The 25,648-nt window shown below is 37.0% G+C and overlaps 1 protein-coding gene across 1 annotated transcript in view; it reads right to left on the bottom strand.

Annotated features, from left to right (window-relative positions):
• The window catches only part of LMLN (leishmanolysin like peptidase), a 57,215-nt gene that overhangs the window by 12,036 nt on the left and 19,531 nt on the right, over positions 1 to 25,648 (bottom strand). Inside the window, 7 exon segments of the mRNA XM_044670025.1 lie at positions 2,099 to 2,209; positions 5,591 to 5,667; positions 7,328 to 7,435; positions 7,790 to 7,907; positions 14,436 to 14,530; positions 18,997 to 19,102; positions 23,490 to 23,668. Coding sequence (XP_044525960.1) covers positions 2,099 to 2,209; positions 5,591 to 5,667; positions 7,328 to 7,435; positions 7,790 to 7,907; positions 14,436 to 14,530; positions 18,997 to 19,102; positions 23,490 to 23,668 — 794 coding nt within the window.

The raw sequence follows: 25,648 nt of genomic DNA, 5'->3' as shown, positions 1-25,648 counted from the left end.
CTATGCAAATGATTAATTAGCCTTCAAAGGTACCACTGAGATTCTACAGGATATAGCCCTTGGCTGGACTATGGTTCTTGAAAGCAGTACCTTATTCAAAAGAAACAGAATAGGTAAAAGGAGTAGATCAAATATTAAAAAGACAGCCTAGAGACAAGTGGTCCTGGGTTCAAATCTGACCTGAGACACTTCTAAGCTGTGTGACCCTGGGCAAGTCATTTGAACCCCATTGCCTGGCCCTTACTACTCTTCTGCCTTGAAACCAATAATTAGTATTGATTCTAAAGATGGGAAGTAAGGGTTTAAAAAAAATTTTAAGACATATTTAAGGGAGGGAATCCGGCAACCAGAGAGGGAAAATATTGAATGAATATAAGAGTGTGGCATAGTCCTAGAAAAATGATGTCTAGAATGTTAAAGCTCAGAATGTTGAAGGAATCTTAGAGCTAAAAAAGGGATGTTTCTGTTATATTAGGAAAAAAGAAGGAGCAAAGAAGGGAGAATAACTTTCCTTGGGTGAATGAGATGGGATGATAACTAACAAGAAGGCAGAGTGCTGCTGAATTCTTGCTACTTTCTTTTTTCTGCAAACAATAATGATTTTTACATTGAAAATGACAGAATAGATCAATGGGAAACTGAGTCACAAGTTGGTGAGGAATCAGAGTACCTAGATGCCCAGGATGAAAGAGCCAACAGGTGGGACTGCTAGGTCATGGCCAGTAATCACAAAAGATCATGGGAAATGAGAAAGGGACAAGACTGCAAAGAAAGGCAAACATTCCAATTTACAAAAAAGGAAAGAGAAATACAAATTACAGACCAGTGAGCTTGACTTTGATTCCTGGGAAAATTGTGGAAGGGATCATTAGAGAGCTGGTTGCTGAGTATCCAGGAAGGGAACACACAGTGTCAGCATAGTTTCATGAAGAGCAGTTTAAGCCATGCTAATGTGGTCTTGAGATGCATTAAGAAGGATGGAGCTTCCAGGAATAGGGAAGCGATGGTCTCACTGCATTTTGCCCTTGGCATACCTCATCCTGACTACCAAGTTCAGTCTTGGATACCACACTTTAAGGAGCATATCAATAAACTACAGTGTATCCACAGGAAGTAACCAGGGTAGCAAAGGACCTTGAATCCATGACATAAGAGGATTTTTTTTGAAGGAACCAGGCATGTTCAACCTGGAGAAAAGAAGACTCGGGGGCGAGGGGGGAGAACATGACAGTTGTCTTCAAGAATTTGAAGGTCTGTCATATAATGAGGGATTAGACTTGTTCTGTTTAGTTCCAGGAGGAAGAACAAAGTATAAAAAGTCGCAAGCAAAAAAAAAAAAAAAAAAAAAAAGTAAGAAATATTTAGGCCTAATGCCAAGAAAAACTCCTTAACGAGTAGAGCTCTTGAAAAAGAAGAATGGGCTGCCTCAAAAGGGAATGGAGAGGGGCAGCTGGGTAGCTCAGTGGAGTGAGAGTCAGGCCTAGAGACAGGAGGTCCTAGGTTCAAACCCGGCCTCAGCCACTTCCCAGCTGTGTGACCCTGGGCAAGTCACTTGACCCCCATTGCCCACCCTTACCAATCTTCCACCTATGAGACAATACACCGAAGTACAAGGGTAAAAAAAAAAAAAAAAAAAAGGGGGGGGGGATGGAGAATCTATGGAAAAAATATTCTTTAAAAATAAAATTTTTTAAAAGGGAGGGCATGGATTCTTCCTTGCTGGGGGTCTCCAGAGAGGGGCTGGATGACCTTATATTAAGAATCCTTTTGTATATGAGTTGCACTTGATGAGGTTGTATCCCAAGTTTCAAATTACTGTGATAAATACAAATATATATTTTTTTTGTCTAGAACATTATTAGTCAAACAAAGGAACACCAATCTGAATTCTAGTCTATTTTCTCCCCTAAACTTAATGAAAATATTTCCAAAGGCAAAATTACAGAGAATCTGTAGAACATTTTTTACACTCTAAATTTTACTAATCATTTTTGCAAAACCTAATAACTATACATGTGGAAAGATTTGTCATTTTAGGCTTGAGAAAACCAGAAATTGCATAAATAACCAGATTCCATTTAAAGAAATATTTTCTTACTTTTGTCTTTGTTGATCAATCCAGAATTTACAACTCTTCATGACGAAGTCACAGCCCTTACCACGGCCCCAGTCTAAGGTCTCTGCCATGCTGTAATTAGCTTTATACCAGCTGTGAAAATATTTTAAATAAGATAACTTTCATTATTGTTGTTTTAGAAAATGTCTACTCTATCTATCACAAGGAACCACAATTAAGTATTTAAGAACTGTGTTCTTAAATCAATACACATTGGTTAACTACTCTCATAAAAATTCATTTACTGAGCACTATGGGGATAGAGCTGTAAGTACTATGTGACTACAGTCTTGTGGATCTGGGTTCTTATAGTTAAAACAAGATACTCTTCCTACTATGTATACAAGGATGAATTTCTTGAGGGCTGAAGAGAATGGAGAGTGCTAACTAGAAGTATTATAGAAGATGGTAGGCTAGGGGGAAAGAAGAAAACAAAAAAGCATTGGTCATCTTGCTTCCTCTCCAGGATAACTCACTGTCCCATACCTTCTGTTCCAATGATCCTGATTACATCAGTTATTTAAAGTTCCACAAGGAAAAGCATCTCAAGCTAATAATGTCTGCAGAAATTCAGAAACTGTAATGTTGCATTTAATGCAAGAGGCTAATGACAGATCAAGCTGTCATTCTTTGCAGAAATTACTATTTTGTAGAAGACTGTCCAGTTATACTTTTTCTCTAAATGCTCATTAGTCCATTGGCAATTAGTTGGAATTCATCTTTTCCCCATTTACCTCCCTGTTGTTCAACTGCTATTTTATTAATGGGACATAACCAAGATGCTAGGACTTCTTGTAGACAAACCTTAAAGTGTTATTTTTTTACTTTGTGAATTACCAGTAATTTACAAAAGCTACTGAAGAGTATACAATTCAAGTGGTTCACAAACTGAGTCTTCTTTCCTGGTGTTCCTCCCTCATCTACAGTACAGAAGTTATAGTTTGATTAAGAATATGAATGGTCTCAGGCTCTGGAAGAACTCAAATCAATTAAGAGGCAGAGGAAAAATGGAGAAAAGAAATGAAAGTAACACAAGAAGAAAATAACGGCAGAATTGGCCAAATGGAAAAGGAGGTTCTAAAGGTCCCAGAGGAAAATCATTCCTTAAAAATTAGAATTAGGCAAGAATAAAACACAAACACACACACAAAAATAAACCTTTCTATAGTTTTCCTTTCTATAAGAAAAATATTATTTTCAGGTATTCATCTTAGACACACAGAAATACTCTTCTGATATAGTATGAGAAAAGCTATTTAAGAGCTCTACTATTGCCACAAATGAATTAGGAATGTTTGCTACCACAAAGGCCTTCTACATGTGCTTCCTCCTGATTATTCTTGTTAAAAAGAAACAAATGTTTATGAAAGGAAAAAGAGCAGGAAGATAAGTAGGAGTTAAGCCTGGCTGTGAGGACTACTCTTGATTGGTTATAGTTTGTATCTTGAGTAGTGATAAAAAATGCTGGTCATTTAGTTAAAAAGAACCATCATTATTATCCTGCCAATCCCATAAACCTATTGCTCTTCAACATATGGGTCTTCTGACATTCACAGTCACTAACATTGTTTTTTTAAACCCTTACCTTCTGTCTTAGAATCAAAACTGGGTTTTGGATCCAATGCAGAAGAACAGTAAAGGCCAGGCAATGGGGGTCAAGTGACTTGCCCAAGGTCACACTGCTTAAAAGTGTCTCAGGTCATAGTTGAGGGACCTCTCATCTCTGGGCCTGACTTTTTTTTTTTTTTAATTTTTTTTTTAATTTTTTTAAACCCTTAACTTCTGTGTATTGACTTATAGGTGGAAGAGTGGTAAGGATAGGCAATGGGGGTCAAGTGACTTGCCCAGGGTCACACAGCTGGGAAGTATCTGAGGCCAGATTTGAACCTAGGACCTCCCGTCTCTAGGCCCGGCTCTCAATCCACTGAGCTATCCAGCTGCCCCCATCTGGGCCTGACTCTTAATCCACCAAGTCACCCAGGTGCCCCCAGACACTAACATTTTGACCCATCTCCTTAACTTTCTTCACAAAGGACCCAATGTGGCCTATGAAATTCCCAAACTTGGTGCCTCTGGAACCAACTTCTTAAGGATAACACTTTCAAACAAAGGCATATGTTTTTTAACATTTTAAATTTAGTTTATTGATACCCTTTCCAATGGTTAACAAAGATATTATCAGCTTTTTAGTACATGTAGTTATAGTCTGATGTATATTATTTAATCAGTAGAATTATTCAGATCCATGTAGTAACAAATTCCATTAGAAAAAGCTTCTAAGAAATTCTACTTTATATAAACACAAAGAATGATAAAAAGTGCTGAAATGAAGCCAAAAGGATGAGTTTTCAAGGGAAGAGTGTGAAAAAAATTATAAAATTGGAGCAAAAGGGGCAGGTAGGAGGCTCAGTGGATTGAGAGCCAGGCCCAGATACGGGAGGGCCTGGGTTCAAATCTGACTGCAGACACTTCCTAGCTGTGGGGCTCTGGACAAGTCACTTAACCAACACTGTCTCACCCTTATTGCTCCCTTGCCTTGAAACCAATATATAGCATTGATTCTAAGACAGAAAGAAAAAAAAATAAAAAATAAAAAAAGGATGGAGCAAACCCAAGAAGAGTGATAACCTAAGGTAGATAAAGCACAAGAAAAAGTTATCATGCTATATGGCCCTTTAGGGTCACAAAATATTGACAGGGTGGCAACGAAAGAAATTAAGTTAGAAACCTAACCAAACAAGTTTGGGCATTTCAAAAGGTAATTAATATTCAATCAGATTATAAAAAAGAGCGGGAAGGGTCAGGGATCAACAAATCAATGAACAAGCATATTCTAAGGGCTATCATTCTAGGCTCTGGGGATATAAAACCAGAAATGAAACAGTCCCCATCTTCATGGCTTACATTTATTCTATCAGAGGAGACAATATGTACATAAATTAAAATGAACAAAATATATAAAAAATAAACACAAGGTTAATTTTTTAGGGGGATGATACTAGGAGTTGGAAAGATAAGGGAAAAAATCCATGTAGAATGTTGAAAATGTCACTTAAACAAAGTTTTAAAAGAAAGAAGAGATTCTTGAAAAAGGAGTATGTTCTGGCCATGGAAGTATATATGAAAATACTATTAACTATTTAGTCAAATGCAAAATAATGCTTACTATAAGTAGACCACTTATTTTATGAGTGTCCTGCCTCATTTCCATCTTTACCTAGTATGGTTTGGGGTAGTAGTCTCTGGTTTCCTTCAAAATTCAAATACAGACCAATTTTAGGCTATATGTTGGCCACAGACATACGCATAGACAACATGCAATTTAAATAATTAATTCTCCTTCAAATATAACATTTTATTGTTAAATATATTCAAAAGTTCACCATATCACAATGTCACACCACAAATTCTGGTATGCAGTTAACTCAAGAAACAACATACCATGAAACAATGTCCCAGCTATCTTTTTCTTACCCTGTATCCTCCATTAATGCTAAGGTTATTCGAGAGAGGACTCGGTTCTGTGTGTGAGAGCCAGTCATTGCTTCATTCTGAAAATCATAGTAATTAGTGAGCCACAGAAAAGAAATGGCACCACAGAGGGTAAAGGTCTTTTAAAAAACATTTAACTTTAATTGCCTTATCAAGTAATCTCTCAGGACCTAAAGCTGCCATCTGCAGAATGAGGTGGTTAAACTAGATGGCTCCTATGACTTTTTCTATGTCTAATATTTCCTGAGATTATAAAGATCATCGTTTTAAAATTATGAGATATATGGTAATTTACTCACTTAAAAAAAGCTAAGAGAAAAACCCATAAATGTTCTTTCAAAACAAAACAAAATAGAAGCATTGAAAAGAAAGAAAGCCTATCTTCTTCCGCAAATCTTTTAAAATTTTTACCATGGATATATTCTTTGGAATGACGGACTAATAACATTTTTTAATAGAGCAAAGCAACTACAAATATACTTACAAAAAATTTACAATAGATAAAAGTTTTCCCTTTGCAAAATGATTCAAGAGGTTGAGGTAATTTGGGTACTGGGGGTGGGGAGGAGAAAAATGCACAAGAATTAAGTTAAGGAAAGGAGGGGGAATAGAGAATTTACTTTGGTTCGTATTATTTGATTTCTCAGTAACTGAATTTTGAGGTAGCAGGAGAGACATCTAGGACAACTAAAAACAGGAGCATTTTGATGCTATTCATTTTATCACTACTGGTCACTTTTAGGAGAAAGGAAGTTGATAGAAATACCACATATGCAAGTTCTATATTCTAGTCTGCCAAATGCACTATCATACTAAAAAAGACTGTCCTGAAAAGAAAACCAAACCTGTTTAGGGAAAATACTTATACTTTAATACCTCAGGAATTCAGGATTTCCCTGGAATGGGACTTTTGCCACATAGTGCAATTTTTCTATACCTTAGAACAGTGATGGTGACCTTTTAGAGACTGTGTGCTATGTCCCACCCCCAAACTATGTACTGTGCCCTGAGTACCCCTGCTTCATCTTACCCCAGACAGGAGAGGGAGAGAGAGAGGGTAGTGGCCAGAGCACTCTGTTCAGGGGAGAGAGTAAGAATTTCCATTGGGCTGCTGGGAAGAGGGATAGGGAGAGGTGGTAGAAAGGGGAAAGGGAGCAATTCCACCCAAGTCCCTCTGCCTTTCTAGTAACTAACTTTAGGAGGAGATGATTCAAGATGATCCTGTGGAATTTAGGGAAAAAGAAAGAATAGGGAACTAAAAAGCACGTAATAACACTAGATTAAATGTTTCAATGATTTTCATGTCTCCTATTTTATCCTATTTAGGGATTATACAAAATTCTAATTAGAAACTTGATCTTGGTAAATGTTAAGCCTACTCTATAATACTACTAACTTAGGAAGAACTATAGGAGTGGAAACACAGAAAAAAAACAACTGCTTGAACACATGGATTGATGCAGACATGATTGGGATGTAGACTGGAAAAGACCACACCAATGCAACTATCAATAATATGGAAATAAGTCTTGATTGATGACACATGTTAAAACCAGTGGAAATGCATATCGGCTATGGGGGGAGGGGAAGAGGGGTGAAGGGGAAAGTAAAAATATGAATCATGTAACCATGGAAAATTTTTCTAAAAAATAAAATATTAAAAAAATAAAAAAATAAAAAATAATAACTTAAAATTTTTTTTCTTTCATTAAAGCTGACCTCTAATAACCGTTTTTCCCAGTGGTTCAGTTCAGTGCCTAGGCCACCTTGATTTTCAAGTTCCATTCCTTCTAGAATTGGACAATTAAAATGTTTCCGAGCTTCATCCTAAGAAATGAAACAAATGTAAACCCCCAAAAATTACTGCAATATATAATGTTTTTTTATAATTTGCAAACAGGAGGATGTTGAATTATTTCTTTCAATGGAAAACAATACTGAGGGAAAAGTTTTTTAAAATGCTTCTATGCTGTCAACATCATTTTTAGTATTTTTTGTGTCCCTGCCTATTAAGCTTTTACTCTGGACAACTAACTTGATATTGTTTATTCCACCGAAAACTATGAAATTAGACTCTGAAGTTCAAAGAATTTGAAACAATAATAGCAAATTGAATGACCACATCTGATGGGGGTGTAGAGAGTTTGAAGAAAAAAATGTATATATTTTAGTAATACTTACAACAACACGAGGTGTTACGAGAAGAAACACACTGTGAGGAATCATCCTACTACCTTGAACATCCCATAGTCTCTCCATTTTTCGAACCACCTTATCACTCCATTGATATAATCCAAGACTACAATTAAAATAAGATTCAATCTTTCAAATTTACAGATATTTTAGATACAAAAGTATGTAGGTGAGTTAATCTAGGTTTCTTAATAAATTATTGCTAATAGTCACTCGCACCAAATAGATGACATCTCTATTCCTATAGTTACTTTTTTTTTTTTTTAAACCCTTGTACTTCGGTGTATTGTCTCATAGGTGGAAGGTTGGTAAGGGTAGGCAATGGGGGTCAAATGACTTGCCCAGGGTCACACAGCTGGGAAGTGGCTGAGGCCGGGTTTGAACCTAGGACCTCCTGTCTCTAGGCCTGATTCTCACTCCACTGAGCTACCCAGCTGCCCCTATAGTTACTTTTTGACATAATATGTGGTCAGGTTCATGGTCTAGGTAGCCCAGTATTCTGTCTCTGACAGAAGCATCAAGAAAACCAATGTGCAATGGTCATGACTATTTTCTTTAATGTCAATTTTGAAGGTCAGGGGCTTGGGGACATACCCCCATTTAAACACTTTCTCTTGGTAACTAACTGATGTACCAGTAAGTATTAGAGAACTACTATATAGCTAGCACAATTTTCTCGTTTTTAGAATGAGAATAATTTTTGCACTTTAAAGGTTTAATTTAAAGATTACTAAATTTACTAAAAAGGTTTAATTATGAGAATCAAATAGGTTTCCAAGTTTGTAAGTGCTCTTTGTAAATGTAAAACACTATATAAATTTGAATTATTTTTATTTTTATTAATCCTGTTCAACATTTTTGGGTGAAAACACAGATAGCTATGCTTATTAAATCTATGGGTATCAATGATGGGGAAGGATACTGTCATCTCCTCAATTCAAGTTTATTCCATTGTTGCAGACTGTAACCCTCTATGCTTGTCCATCCTAGGCAGCTCTTGTGTCCTCTTTTGGCTTTACCCCAGGGTGTCCACCTAATGTGCTAGAGGCCAGGCCTTCCTCACTTTCTCCTGGCTTTGCTAGTAGTTCAATGGAACACTCAAACTCTCTACCTATCATCACCTGTCCTTACCACATGATGAGCCCATACATTCTATCATACAACTTCCTGATAATGTCATATACTCCTGTTCATTTTTAGAGGTCCTCCCTGGTTATATTACATCTTGTTTCTATGTACCTCACATGCCTCTCTGCCCTCTGAGTGATACTCATTTTAGATTCTTCTAAGGAAGTTGTATTCTATGTATCACAAAATCAATACAGGACAAACTAGAAATAATCAACAGAGGGAAGGGACCAGAATTAAGAGGAATCAGAAGAGGATTTCTGTAGGTGGTCAGATTTTAGCTGAGACTTGAAGGAATTTAGGGAAGCCAGGAGAAGGAGATGAGGAGAGAGCATTCCAGGTGTGAGGGACAGCCACAGGAAATTCCTCATGTGGGAAAATGTAATATCTTATCTGTGGAACAGCAAGACCAGTATCACTAGATCAAAGAATATTGTATACAGGAATAAATATGATATAAGAAGACTAAAAAGGAAGAAAGGAGCTAAGTTATAAGGGCTTTAAATACCAGATGATTTTATATTTAGTCTCAGAGGTTAGAGGGATCCAGAAGGCATGTATAAAAGAAGTTACAAAAATAAAGTCAACAGTACTTGGCAACAGATTGGACATGGGGCAGTGGGGGTGGGGGTGGGGGGTTGATAAAGAAGTGGAGAGTGACAAGTAGGCTATGAACTTGATGACTGGCAAGACTGTGGTACCCTGGGCAGTAATAGGAAAGTTTAGATGGGAACAGGTTGGGAAGTAAGGAAAATTAGTTCAGATTTGGACATGTTGAGTTTGAGATGTCTACATAGTATCTAGTTCAAGATGTCCAATAGACAGTTGAAAATGCCATCTAGAGGTTAGAAGAGAGGATAAATAGATCTGAGAATCATCAGCATAGAGATATAATTGAATCTCTAATAGATGGGATAGTGTGGTAATTAGGAATAAACAAGATTTGGAGAAAACTTAAGACTCAAGTCTTTTCTTCTTCAAACTAATTATCTCATAAGACATAATCCTGAGACCCTTCATCATCCCAGTTGCCTTAACTAAACAATCTCCAATTTATCAATGTTTTCCTTAAAATGTGGCTGCTCTCGATCCCCAGCCACCACTCCTAGAGTTGCTTCTGCAGCCTGAGACTTGGGAAGTAAAAACCCCCTTCTTTCTCATTTCACACACCTGGGACTTTCCCAGGGGTGTTTCCTCATAGACATTAATGACTTTCAACCTAAAGAGAGCTTCTCTAGTCCCCTTCCTCCCCCCACGAATCCTCCACGTGGGATCTCCAACCTGTGGCTTTTCTAACCCCTACCCCAGTTGGCTTCCACATGGGCCCTAGCTTTTACTCTTCAAACAGGAAGTAGAATGGCAAGCTTGGGCCACATTGCCTATTTCAAACTATTCTTTGTGATTATCTTGCCTGAAACTCAGGGGAGGAATTCACACCCCCACCCCCACCCCCCACTGCACACGCTGGGCCTATCCAAGACTCTGAATTATATACCCCTTATGGAATCACCCATACTGTGCTCAGTGCAGAGCTCAGTTAAAAGAATTTAAATTGGACCAGAGGTGGATTTTAAACCTCAGACTGCATGGGTGTTTTTTTTTAAGTCTCTGTATCTTATTGTATTTTGCTGATTGTTGTTTTGTTGATTTTTCTGTTACACTGGATCATTTTAAGCTACTGAAGTTTTGGCTGCTAGATTAATTCTGTTCATGATTTTACTGTAACTCCCAAATAGTGAACAAATCTATTAGAATTGGTAAAAAGGTTTTTGACTGCTTTGCTTGTAATCTGTTCCTTATATTATTGTATTATTGTATTTCCTGATTTCTTTAAGGTTTCAATTTTTTTTAAGTTTACCTGTGTTAATCTAATTCTGTTATCTATACCATTTATGAACATTTTTTAAGTTGTAAAAAGCCCATAAGCCTCATGTATACTGGATTTGTCATCTCAAGTAGAGGTCACATATTGCTTATACAACCTTGGAGAATGTAATGACTTAAGAATTTAAATTTAAATTTTATAAGGGGTTTTTAGAAATGACTTTGGATACCTAGTAACTTCTGGATGGATGATAAGGTATATATATATAAAGATATAGATATAGATATAGATAGATATAGATATAGATATATATTATAAAGAATGTTGTCTTAAAGGGGTAGAGTAAACAAATGGAGGTTTCCTGCCCAGGCTTTTGTATATTACACAGGAAGCCAGAAGAGCTCCTGTATGCTTGATGTTTTGGCCTGTTTCCTCATCAGAAGGATCTAGAATTGGGGGCAGCTGGGTAGCTCAGTGGATTGAGAGTCAGACCTAGAGACGGGAGGTCCTAGGTTCAAATCTGGCCTCAGACACCTCCCAGCTGTATGACCCTGGGCAAGTCACTTGACCCCCACTGCCCACCCTTACCACTCTTCCACCTACGAACCAATACACAGAAGTTATGGGTTTAAAAAAAAAATAAAAATAAAAATAAAAATAAAGAAGGATCTAGAATTCCTGGTGATAACTTAGACCCGGAAGTTTTTTTTAATCAGATTCCTTTTTTAAGCTCTGCCCCACAATTGCCATGGAGGCAGTAATAGAGTTTGTTAAGAAAATATCTCAGCCAAGGTTGAATGATTTACTAAACCTGTTGAATTTGTGACAAGTATACAATTTATTTTTTTATTTTTTATTTTTTTAAAACCCTTACCTTCCGTCTTGGAGTCAATACTGTGTATTGGCTCCAAGGCAGAAGAGTGGTAAGGGTAGGCAATGGGGGTCAAGTGACTTGCCCAGGGTCACACAGCTGGGAAGTGTTTGAGGTCAGATTTGAACCAAGGACCTCCCGTCTCCAGGCCTGACTCTCAATCCACTGAGCTACCCAGCGCTGCCCCCCAAGTATACAATTTTTAAACATCATAGCAAGTCGTTATAATAATGAGTTTGTTTGCTATTGTCTTTAAATGTGTTATTGGAAATTATGGTTCTTTATTTGAATGTGCATTATGAATTTGCTATTTTATAAAAGCCATTTATACTCACAGGAGTTCATGGAAAAGCTTAGCAGGGATGGATCTCATTTTTGGGTGAAAAACCTTTCACTAACTCTAAGCTATATATTTTTGATTTTTAAAACATTATTTTATTATTTTTTCCCTTGTATGTGCAATACAATGTGTTTTTTTCTCTCTCATTTTTACACTTGAAAACATTGTAATTTTCTCTGAATTTTTAATTTTCTTATTGCTTTTCCTTTTAATTTTTTAATAGAATAATTGACCTTTTCCCTTTTTTGTACTGAAAGTACATATAATTAATATTAATAATCCCTTTTTTATTTTACAGCAATAGAAGTTTAATATAAATATATAATTGCTTTGATATTAATGCATACCCAAAAAGCCTTAGTCTCTGGAAACCTGAAAATCATTGGTAAATATTATGGGACTGTGATTAATATCTCTCTGTCTGATTCCAGGAGAAGGGAGCAAAAAGGGTCATGGAGACTAAGAATATGCAAAGTGCCAAGGAGCAAAAGGTCATGCAGACCATCCCAATCCAGGCGAGATTGAGGAAGTTCTATGCCAATACTAAAGGGCTTGAAACCAGTGTTTCAGGTTCGGGGTTGCAGCTTTTCTGACATATGTTAGAGGCCAGGCTTCCCCCTGAGCTTCATCCCTAGGATTGGCTATCATTACAGCTCATCCCTGAGAAGGTGCAGGGAAAGACACTTCCCTTGGACACAAATTTGGTCCTGTTATTACTCTTATATATAGAATGGCAACTTTCTGTAGTCCTGGCTCCTGAATGGCTAATTGCAAACTGCTTAAATCACTTTAATTGGGACTTGATTCAAGGACCTGTTATAAGTTTATTTTTCCTTACATTTTTTGCACATAAGACTTTGACATTTTATATTTCATTCACAAGTTAATTTTTCTCTTTTATTTGGATTTTATTTTTTTTATTTTTTTTTTATTTCTTTTGCCAATTGATTTCATACAACCCCATAACTCAGCCATGTATCCTTAGCTGACCTGGGATACCCTCTTCAGGGGAGAATGTCTTATTGATTCTCCTGGGGGGAGGTATGTTTTATACTCAGAATGTCTGTATTGTAATCTATGATGTAAAATTTGAACTCTTTTGAGAGTGATTTCAGGGGGGAATGTGTGGTTCTCCTCAGAAGGGAATGTATGTTTTGTAATCTATAATGTGGATTTTAAATTCTTTTGAGAGTAATTTCAGGATAAGAAATTTGCCATCTCCAAAATCCAGACAACGAACCTGTTTGTAGAAGGCACCATGAAGATGCCTGAAGAATCTTCAGTGGATCATGAAGATCCAAAATGAACTTTGGGGTGCAGTTGATTGAACTATGGGGAGTTGAATGCATTTGTTTTTTGTTTTTTTCCTTTTTTTTTTTTTAAACCCTTAACTTCGATGTATTGTCTCATAGGTGGAAGAGTGGTAAGGGTGGGCAATGGGGGTCAAGTGACTTGCCCAGGGTCACACAGCTGGGAAGTGGCTGAGGCCGGGTTTGAACCTAGGACCTCTTGTCTCTAGGCCCAACTCTCACTCCACTGAGCTACCCAGCTGCCCCCTGCATTTGTTTTTAATGTACACTCTTATGCCACAGAGGACTGCCCCAACTGGTTTTTGTCAATGCGACTAACAATCAATGGTTAATTGTTTTTGTCCTCTTTTCTTTTATCCCCAAATTTCTGTAATTTAAAAGTTAGTTATGTTTACATGAGCATTTGAGATCAGTCTCTCTCCGCTCTCAGGGGGGAATGTAACATTGGAAATTTGGGTCCTTGAGCTTAGTGTTGAGATCTCTGATCTAAACTTCCTGTGGACATTCAGATCTCTTACAAACTATATCTCCCATGATTCAACAGGCTTCTTGTCCTTATGTGGTGAAGTAAGACAAAGTAAACAGAAGCTTAAATAGGGAGATTGGGATTGGTACTTCCTCTTTCCTATGAAGCAGCCAGGGGAAAGCATGGCAGGGCATTTGAATTAGATCTTAGCAGGCACATGGTTTTTTTAATTATCAATATGGCTGTTAATAAAACCCTAATATCTTTATATATATCCTTTTATATTAATTTTATTTGTTACAGTACTAGGAGAAAGAAGGGATGAACTAGTAATTCTCAATGTTAAATGAAAGAGAAGAAAGGCACCTAATTATATTTTTTAAATTGGTTGCTCTCCAAGTTTACTCTGAAAGTATTCTCTATATTGATATTAATTTGATAAGCATTAGTTTAAATTTAGCTACCTATTTTTAACATAAAAGATATGGACATTTGTGATTATAAATCCATGACCAGTACTGAAGAAATTAGGGAACAATTTACAATTGTTATTAGAATTTTTGTTTACTTTCAATACAACTTATCGTAGGCCCTGAACCTGAGCATCATTTCTTTGTTCATTAAAACATTACCCAAATATATACTTAAGCTTAACAATTATGACCCAGCGAAAGAAACGAAAATGAGAAAATACCTGCTATTAAAAGGTGGCAAACCACTTGCATATCTTGAGGTCAGAGGTTTTCCATCATTATCATGGTAGAAGGCAAAAAGTCCAGCAGAGAAACCCTATTGAATAAACAACAACCATCATGAAATACTTTCGGGAGACAATTATATCAAGAGCAGCTAGGTGGTTCAGTAGATTGAGAGCCAGGCCTAGAGCTAGGAGGGGGCCTGGGTTCAAATCTGACCTTAGACACTTCCCAGCTGTGTAATTCTGCACAAGTCCCTTAATCCCCATTGCCTAGCCCTTACTGCTCTTTTGCCTTGGAACCAATACACAGTATTGATTCTTAAATGGAAGGCAAGAGTTTAAGGGGGGAAAAAGGGAGAATTATATCATTAGATATAATTATATCATTAGAAAATATAAATTTATTACATACTAAATGTAATTGATTCCCAAAAGAGATAGTGAAGAATAGGGCTATTTGCCTTTACACTAAAAACTTATGACTTGGCTTCCCAGCATTTATATTTCTCCTTTCTTATCAGGTTTTTAGGCTTGGTAAAAAGGGGTGTGGATATGGCAAAACTTTTTTCTGATGAAAGTAAAGAATTTAATAACTAGTGTTACAGCTCTTTAACTGTTCTTAGCAGGCTCTACTCCTGCCTCTGCCTTGAGCAGGTGTTAACAGTGGAAACTAGTGCATCCTGCCTTGGGGAAAAGTCTGGTCTATTTGAGTCATAAGATTCAGACCCCTTTGGGCCCAGCTATGCTTTGGTGCCATCATCAATAATCAGGATAACCACTTGACACAAGAGTCTTCTTAAATGCTCACACTTCGCCCTTGAAATACGGAAATGCTAGGATATTTTTAAGGACCACAAATTATTTGATAAAGCTATTTCCTCACTCAAGTGCATAACATATCACTCTGTAGCTATGACTTTAATTATCATGACCCAATTTACACAACTAGAATGTACAATAGTTAATATGCATAATTGGGGAATATTATTCATATAATTAATTTAATTCAATAAATTAATTAGGGAGTTCATCTGTGCTGACATTTTTTTGTTCTCAACCTATTTGTTTAACTGTTGGCTCTTGTCTCACTGGGGACTTCTAAGCTAAGTCTATCAAAGCTTTGTTTATTCTTTTGTCCCTATGTTGTTCTTGGATTTTTATATCTTTTTAATATGCTAGCATAACAATGCAAATTACTAGAGGAGGAGAATTAAAAAACTAAAAAAGTAAATTAAAAATATGATTGTAGGAGCAGCTAGGGAGATTACTTCCTAGTTATGTGACCCTAAGAAAGTCACCTACTTCCAACTACCTAGCCCTTACCTCTCTTCTGCCTAGGAATGGATACTTAGTATCTATTCTAAGAAAGAAAGTAAGGTTTTAAATATCTATATCTATATAAAATGGTGGTAGAGTTAAGAAAATTAACTATGTTTTTACCACACCTCTTTTAGCAGCCATTGAATACATATACTATCATCTTATTAGCCTGAAAAATTTTGTGACTATTCAAAATTTCAACCAGCCAATCCTATATTCATACTATGTTCAGTAAGTAATAGCTGTAAGCATCTACAACTTTATATATATGTATACTGCACATGTGTTAGTGGAGAAGGGGGATATGTATTTTTTTTAATATAGAATAGGATAATAGGATAACATAAAAAACACTGGTCTTATAGTCTTTAGGTCAAGAAACCTAAATATAAAACAGGAGTCCAACATTAAAAGTCACTTAAATTATTTGGCCTGATTTCCTCACCTGTTTTCCACTTATAAGAAAAGTGATTCATAAAAATTTTAAAGTGCTATATACTAGAATAGGAGAAGTGCAACCCATCTGTGACTTAGAAGATTTAAAGAGTGCCTAAGGCATGGAGAGATTTGAGCCTCAGTTGCCCTATGTTAGAGCCCAACACTCTATATCCCCTTGACCATCTCTAAAGTACTATATCTAAAGGCATATTCTTAAAATTAACAATGATAGTAATCATTTTTAAATGAATTATCTACAGAATTGGTTTTAAAGAAATAAACCAAATTTTTTCCTAAGCTTCAAATTCCTAGGCTTAAAGCTTATTTATAGAATTATTAATATTATGATAAAACTATAACTGAATATTCCTCTTTGCCCTTCTCTGCTTCTCAGGATGTTAAGCATCTATAACAATATCTTAGAATACTTTCCTTTTCTATAACTGGGAGATTCAGTTCCACTGGCTCATAAAATGAAAACATAATTTGACTCAAAATGACTTAAAGCAAATATTAGTACTACCTTAAAATTTGTTAAATCAAGATGAAATTTCATTTTGTTCCAACTTCATTTTTTTTTTAATTTTTTTTTTTTAAACCCTTGTACTTCGGTGTATTGTCTCATAGGTGGAAGACTGGTAAGGGTGGGCAATGGGGGTCAAGTGACTTGCCCAAGGTCACACAACTCAACTTCATTTTTAATGATAAAGCATTTTGAGAATTATGTAGATGGAGTATCAGAATATATGTACAGGATACAGAATATATTGGTGAAAAGAAGTAACAGGGTAAAACACTATTTTACAATTCACTAACATCTACTTTCCCATCATGAGTTTACAACAAAACAAAGGTGTCACAGAGCTGGGATCATTTCTATTTTTTTGCCTTTCCATCCTAGGCCTAGCACAATACCATTGCACACAACAGGTATTTAATAAATATTCTTTTAAGTTAAATTAAGTGAAGACTATAAATTATTTTTTTTAACCCTTATTTTCTGTCTTAACAACTCTGACAGAAGGGCAAAGGCTAAGCAGTGGGGGTTAAATGACTTGCCCAGGGTCACATAGCTAGGAAGTATCTAAGACCACATTTGAACCCAGGACCTCCCAACTCCAGGCTTGGAGATCTATGGTGCTATATAGTTGCCCTGCCCCTTTCTATAGGTTCTTAATGGGGAAACTGCCAAAAACTCAAGCATCTTCATTTAGTTCCAAGATATTATGCCTAAATATCAAGTAAGATCTCCTTAATTATTCTCTAGTTAGAAGGAAGATATTTACAAATCAGTGAAAAAAATGTGCATTGTGGATATTTTGAAAAGTTGTTTTAGCTGGGTATGGTAGTTTATGATCCCTGTGACTGGGGAGCCTAAGGCTAATGGATTGTCAGGGCTCAGGAGTTCTGAGTTGCAGAACTAAGTGTCCACCAAGTCTGGCACCTGTTTTGTGAGATGAAGGGAGGAGGGGCCCTAGATTTTCTCAAGAGGGGTAAACAGGTCCATGAAGGAAATGGAGTAGCTCAAAGCTTTCCTCCTGATCAGCAGCCGGATTGGTCTATGAGTGGCTGTTGCACTTGTGGCCTTGGCAAGAAAGGAAGACCCAGTCACAAAAATAAAAAAAATTTAAATGCAGTTTTATGACTTTTAAGTCTCCCAAGTAACCACAGACTACCAAAGTTTTGCCTAGTCAAAGTCAGAAAGATGCTTGCTTGAATGAATATAAGAAAAAAAATTTTTTTTTTTGCAAAATGAGAGTAAATAGGGAATTTGGAAAGTTGAGAAGTAGGTTTTAAAAAGTTTAAATAGTTACCTGGATCACATTAAAACTTTTTTTAACTTTTAGGTTCTTAGCAAACTCATTCTTTATAGATAATGCAAAAGCATACATAATCCCATTCTTGTCCAAATTATGAAGATTTTGAATTAGTAGAATCCTAAATAATAAAGTTTTATTATACAATACGCTTGATTTTACATGAACAATAATTTATCAAAATAATGAGAAAGGGCAGGTAAATAGCACTGTGAGTAGAGTGGAAGGCCTGGAAATGGGAGGGCCTGGGATCAAATCTGGCCTCAGAATACTTCCCAGCTGTGTGACCCTGGGCAAGTCATTTAACCCCAAATGCCTAGCTGTTACTGCTCTTCTGCCTTAGAAAAATCGATACTTAAGTGTACATTCTAAGGCAGAAGGTAAGAGTTTAAATAAATAAAGGCGAGAATAAGCAAGGTATAATAGTAGCCACCTTGACTAAGTGGCTAGAAAAGCAGCCTAGGCATCATGAAGACCTGAGATTAAGAGTCACCATTGATTCACATTGATTAAGTAATGCTGGAAAAGCCACTTAATCTCTCAATTATATAGGACTCTACAAGTTGCAGAATATGTGCTTATCTGCATGGGTACAGGAGGTTTGCTCACTAATTTCTCAACACCAGAAAAAAACATAAAATCTAAGGTCTCCTCTCTGCCCACCCCACAAACCCCCTAAAAAAATAAGCAGGGCGGGACAACTGGGTAGCTCAGTGGATTGAGAGCCAGACCTAAAGACAGGAGGTCCTAGGTTCAAATATGACCTCAGACACTTCCCAGCTGTGTGACCTTGGGCAAGTCACTTAACTCCCATTGCCTATCCCTTACCACTCTTTTGCCTTGGAGCCAATACACAGTACTGACTCCAAGACAGAAGGTAAGGGTTTAAAATAAAAAAATTTTTAAAAAGCAGGGGATAAGATTATGAGGAAAAGAACAACAGAGTACACAATCTAAAATATTTCTCAAATAAAAAATTTTACCAAGGCATGAATAATCTCATGCTTCACTGTTGACAACATTCCGATAAATTCTTGAGGTTGAGTGGAAATCATATTTGGACACAGGTTAGCATATCCTGCTACGGGCCTGTTAAAACAGATATTTCCTTATGTGTTAAGCTGCCAAACAACATGAATTTGAGAGTTAAAACCCTCTATGACTCAATTAGTGGCTACCATTTTGAGCACAAGAAAGGTGCTCGATATAATCCATTCTTTTGCCCCAGAAGAGCTCTTACTGTCCCCTCCCTTGAGGAAGAGGCTTTTATGTATTTGTTAATTACGGTATCAATAATTTATCAATAATCAACAGCATCTATTAAGTGCTTACCCCTTATTAGGAGCTCAGGACACAAATAGAAGACTAAAACAATCCCTGCATTCAAGGAATTTACATTCTAATGGAGAAGACAAGTATATAAATAAGTAAAATACAGAAAAATATAAAGAGAGCAAAGAGAGGTGATCTGGGATGGGGAGACCTTGGCACTTGGACAAATCAAGAAAGTCTTCATATGAAAGATGGCATTTGAATTGAATCTTAAAGAATGAGAAGGATTCTTTGATGGCAGTGGTAAGGAGTGAATCACAGGCAGGTAGTACACAGAGATGTTAAGACAGAGCACCCTATGTGAGGAACAGAAAGAAGGCCAATCAAGGAGGTGATTCAGTGGATAGGATGCCAGGCCTGGAGATGGGAGTCCTGGGTTCAAATCTAGCCTCAAGATACTTCCTGGCTGGGTGACCCTGGGCAAGTCACTTAACCCCCGTTGCCTAACCTGCACCCTTCTTCTGCCTTGGACCCATACTTGTATAGATTCTAAGATAGATGGTTAAGAGTTTTTGTTTTTGTGTTTTTAAGAAAAATTAAAAATAATGGTCATTATGGTTGCATCAGAGTTCTCTGGGAAGTCCAAATAGCCAAAGAGGTTAGAAAAATAGATTAGAGGGGCAGCTGGGTAGCTCAATGGAGTGAGAGTCAGGCCTAGAGACAGAAGGTCCTAGGTTTCAAACCCAGCCTCAGCCACTTCCCAGCTGTGTGACCCTGGGCAAGTCACTTGACCCCCATTGCCCACCCTTACCACTCTTCCACCTATGAGACAATACACCAAAGTACAAGGGTTTAAAAAAAAATAGATTAGAATTGGATTGTGAAGGCCTTAAGAAGCTAAATAACATAGTAGATGCTTCACAAATATGAAGTAACTGATCCAAGAGGCAAAATGAAGCCACTGCAATTACTGAATAGGGCAGTGACATAGTCAGATCTGCACTTAAAGGAAAAGGGTCACTTTGGCAGCTAAGTGGAACCTGAATTGGAGAAGGGAAAGACCTGTGGCATGGCCTGAACTACAGTCAGGTGTGAGTAACATGGAGGCAGAAATAGTGATATCCATTGGATTTGTGAATAGGGGACAATAGTATCAAAGTAATGAAACTGGGAGAGTGGAAGAATAGTGGTGACTCCAGCAGAAATACCCATGTTTGGAAGACAGGTTGGTTTGGGGGAAACCTGAATTCCATTTTGGCCATGCTCAGTTTAAAATGCCTCCAGGACCTACTGTAGGCCAAGCTAACAGGTCCCACTAGGTTTAGATATATGGGTCTGGGAGTCATCTGCATAGAGCTGATAGTTAAACGCATGGGAATTGATAAATTTACAAAGAGAAAATGTGGAAGAGAAGAAAAAAATGGAACAGGATAGAGCCTTGGGGAACACTCCCAATTAGGAAGTGTGGTAAAGATGAGGAGTCAGCAAAAGAGAAGAGGAGCAGTCAGACAAGGAAAAGAGCCAGGAGAGAATAATTTCATAAAAATCCCAAAGAAGAAAAAATATCTAAGGAGGAAAGGGTACTCAACAGTAACAATTGCAATAGAAAGAGTCAAGAAGGATGAGCCCTAAGGAAAGACTAATGATGTGTAGGTAAAAAAGAGGAAAAGGTGGGGAAATTGTTCAGGAAGTAAAATTGACATAGATTGGGTAGAGCCTAAGAAAGAGAGAAAAGTTAGGTGGTTCAGAGGACAGAGAGCCAAGCCTAGAGACACAAAGTTCTGGGTTCAATTCTGGTCTTGCACACTTCCTAGTTGTGTGACCCTGAACAAGTCACTTAACCCAATTGCCTAGCCTTTACTGCTCTTCTGTCTTGGAACTGGATATTTAGAATCAATTCTAAGACAGAAAGTAAGGGGGGGGGGGGGAGAAGGAGAGAGAGCGGGGGAAGTCAAGAAGACTTTTAGGTTTCAAGCCTCAATGACTAGAAGGATGGGGGTACTCTCAACAGATATAGGAAAAGAGGCGGGGGAGAAAAGACATGATGACATCAGTCTGGAGAGTATTGAAAATTAGACAATCAAGAACAAAAATGTAGAGAGATAAATGAGAATGGGAATCAAGGAGAAAGACTGTCTACGTTTATAGTTCTGAAAGTCACCTACCCAAAGAAGCAGGTAAGTTGTATCAAGGGGGAAATCACATAGGCCAAAAACTGGGTTTAGAACAAAGCCTGGGGGACACTAACTTAGGACACTCCAGTTTCATCATTTATAAAAATAAGGTGAGACTAGATAATTTTCATGTTCCTTTGAATTCTTCTACATGTCTCATTTTCCTTATCTATAATAAGGCATTTTATTAAAATTCAGTTATGAGTTATGAAATATCTTAAGGTAGGATAAAATGTTTTTTTTTCCTCTCATATTGCCAGCTCAAATCCTCTTACATAGGGCAGAGTAGACTACACATTACTTTATTCCAAAACTATTTAAAAGCAGCATAGATCATTTCATCTGATATACATTTAATGAAAGCATGTATTATTTATTTTATTATTTATATTTATTATTAGATTCTATTTAGAAAGGTCTGTAGAGCAAGGGAGAAGAAAGGAAAGACATGGGTGACAAATATACAGAAGGAAAATGGAAGACCTGCCTCTCTTGGCCCTCTTTATGCTCATGCTCATTCTTTTTTGCCATTTTCTCTTTTCATGACAAATTGGTTTCAAGGCAACCTAACAATGCCATTAATAAAGAAATAGGGAGTTGAAAAAGATGCTTATGAAAATCTGTCTGGCATTCAGAGAAACATGGAAATATATATCTAGTGCAAAATGAAATAAGCAGAACTAGAATAATATATGCAATGACTACAATAATGAAAGTGAAAAGAGCACCACAGAGAAGCAGAAATCTGAATAATTTTAATCACCAATCTTAGTTCTGAAGAACATATCATGAAATGCATCATCCCCCTCTTAGCAAACTGGGGATTAAAGGAACAACACAGTACCTATAGTCAGACATGGTTATTGTATCAGTGGTTTTTGCTTTTCTTTTTTTTCTTTTTGCAAAGAAATGTCCATGAAGCAGGAAGTGGGGAAGAAGAGGAGACTGTATATGACTAATATATGTATATGACTAATGGGGAAAAAAAAAGAAACCAACAAATTTTACTTTAAAAAAAAAAGAGAAGTAAGTCTGATCTTAGTTCTCTTCTTCAGTCAGACCGTGGTTTCTAATCTAAGAGGCATAGTATTTCCCCATGCTCTGAAAGGATTAGAGTAATGATCTAGAGAAGGAAAAAGACTCTTTGATTACTTCAATAAATTGGAAATATCTCTGAGGTAGACTTTTGGCAAATGGCAAAGGAGAAATTTTGAAGGAAGTGACCAAAAAGGGGTTAAATGGTTTTAAGAAACTCATTCTCCAAAGGTATGCTAACTACATAAGTGGCTACTGTCCTATCTGAAGAAGCAAATCATTAATTGAACTTTCACTATGAGAACCACAATAACTATGTTCCATCAAATTGTGAAACATGTCTATTGTCCAGGAATGCTCTGACTCCAAAATTGAATGGATTAGAGCAGTGATTCCCAAAGTGGGCGCCAGCACCCCCTGGTGGGTGTTGCAGCAATCCAGGGGAACGGTGATGGCCACAGGTGCATTTATTTTTCCTATCAATTGCTATTAAAATTTTTAAAAATTAATTTCCAGGGGTGCTAAGCAATATTTTTTCTGGAAAGGGGGCAGTAGGCCAAAAAAGTTTGGAAACTACTGGGTTAAAGGTTTTCCGAGTCATTGAGTGGTTCTTCCCATTTTTAGCCCACTCTGAGCAAAAATTCTTAGATTAGAATGATATAAAATTAACAAAAATTGTTTCTGACAGGCTTCTGCCCACAACCCAAAGTACAAATTTTTCTTTCATGATGGGTAGTGACAGCAATGCAAACAAAATTTTAAAAAGGAAAGGGCATCAATGAAACATTTAAAATTACAGAACAAAAAAATTCAGAAAGAAACATGACAGGGCAATTTTGAAACTTCCTTATTAAATTTAATATACATTTTAAGAAACAAATTACATGATTAAGTTCTAGGTTTCATATCCCTATTTTGGTTCATTGTATATTAAAATATTATTTATAATAAAAAATATTTTTAAAAAACAAAGTAAATTTAGGATTAAGAGTTACCTGTCCATCTCTGCTTCTTGCTGGCAATAGGCTGCATAAGCAATGATATTTTCTTGGCTGCACCTTTCAGTGGTTAGAGCACTGACATACAGCACAAAGTCTGCATCCTTAATACCATCACTGCCGGGCAATCCCAATGATCCACACATACTTTTGGGTTCACGACAAACCCAACATGGCTGACCCAATGAAGTTCAAGGGAAAACAAAAATAAAGATGCTATTAGTTGACTTAGAAAAAAATTTTCCCTTCTATATTAGGATCGATACTAAATAGTTCCAGAAGATAAGTAGTGGCTAAGCAATGGGGGTTAAGTGACTTGCCCAGGATCATATAGCTAGGAAGTGTCTGAGGCCAGATTTGAACCCAGGATCTCACATCTCCAAGCCTTTATCCACTAAGCCACCTAGCTGCCCCCTATTAGTTGACTTTTAAAAGCATACACAGAAACCCAAACTAGAAATACAGTACCAATTTTTCTATAATATGCCATATCAAGGTTCATATTTCATTGTACATAGAATCCAAGTTGGAAAGGACCAGAAAGTCACCTAGCCTGGCTTCTTTCTTCTACTCATTACATCTCTAAATTTCCTACTGGTTTTGTTAGTATTTAAGTCACTGGTTTCAGTTACTATGGTTATACCTCTTTAAGTCTCAATCAAAATATTACAAATGACTGGGATTTGTGAAACATTGCAAATGATCTTCTGAAAAGGGACAAATTGAGACAAAAGTGAGAAAAAAAACAATATTTCCTATCTTGGTTATATATATATTTTTAATTATGAAGGGACAGCTAGGTGGCTATTCTTCAGCCTTGGAACCAATACTTGGTATCCATTCTAAGACAGAAGGTAAGGGTTTAAAAATAAAATTATGAGAGGCAGCTTCTGAGTCAAACCATAGGGATTCAAGTCCCACCTCTGACACATCCAGGTTGTCTAACTCTAGGCAAGTCATATAACTTCCCCAGGGACCAGGAAACTTTATAAGACTCAAAGCTGAACAACAATTTGAGATCATGAATGGCAGAAAGAGATTTCATACCATAAGTCCTCTATTCCAGGGAAATCATAGGTTCAGATGAAAAAAGTTTAAAGCTTAATAAAAGAATAAAGTTTTACTGTTTTTAAAAGCATATGGTGGGGCAGCTAGCTGGTTCAGTGGATTAAGAGCCTGGAAATGGGAGGTCCTGGGTTCAAATTTGATCTCAGACACTTCCTAGCTGTGTAACCCTGGTCAAAGTCACTTAACTCCCAATGTCTAGCCCTTATGATGAGGGATGGCAGTGGGAATCAGTGCTTTAAAATCTTAGAAATTATTTTGAAATTCTTTTTATCAAATGGTGCTTTTAGATCTTATGCTGTGTTTTCCCTTTGCCCTTTCTCTCAGTTACCAAGCCTGAAGGGAGGGAGGTGTCTGGAGATACAATGACCTAATCTCCTTTGAAAGGCAGAGAAAAGACTCCAAAGCACCAAAACAACCTGAAAGCTTGACAAACAGGACTTTGGTGGGAATTTTGCCCAGGTACACAAGGGATCCTTTACATTCCTTCCCAGCCCCTTCCCCTGGGAGGAATGGGAGGAATGATCTGAGGGAGGGAGGAGAATTCCCAGAAAGAGAGGGAATCTTCCAGACCTTCAATAAAATATAGCAACCTGAATCTCAGGGAAGGGTTACAATGCCATTCTAGGTATGGCCTTTTCCACATTTTTCCCAAATTGCCCTGGCTATAATATCTGTAACATCCTTAAAGAAGCACTTTTATACCTTAAAATGAAGGGGTCTGAACTATAATTCTTTGGACAAGAACCAGCTTTCCCTCTCCCACAACACTAACTCTTCTGCCTTGGGACCAATACACAGTTGTGATTTTAAGATGGAAGGTAAGGATTTAAAATATATGTACATGTGAATATATGTATGTGTATGTATGTATGTATATATATATATATATATATATACACACACACACGTGTGTGTGTGTGTGTGTATGAAAACATTACCCTGTTAATAAGTGTAAGATGGGGGCAGCTTGGTAGCATAGTGGATAGAGCACCAGGCCTGGAAATGGGATGTGCTGGGTTCAAATGTGGCCTCAAGAGAGTTCCTAGCTATGAGGCCCAGGGCAAGTCACTTAACCCCCATTGCTTTGC

This window comes from Gracilinanus agilis, chromosome 3 (assembly GCF_016433145.1).
Source record: "Gracilinanus agilis isolate LMUSP501 chromosome 3, AgileGrace, whole genome shotgun sequence".
Classification (NCBI taxonomy): Eukaryota; Metazoa; Chordata; class Mammalia; order Didelphimorphia; family Didelphidae; genus Gracilinanus; species Gracilinanus agilis.
The sequence above is the reverse complement of the archived record's forward strand: the minus strand, read 5'-3'. Positions and strand labels throughout refer to the sequence as shown.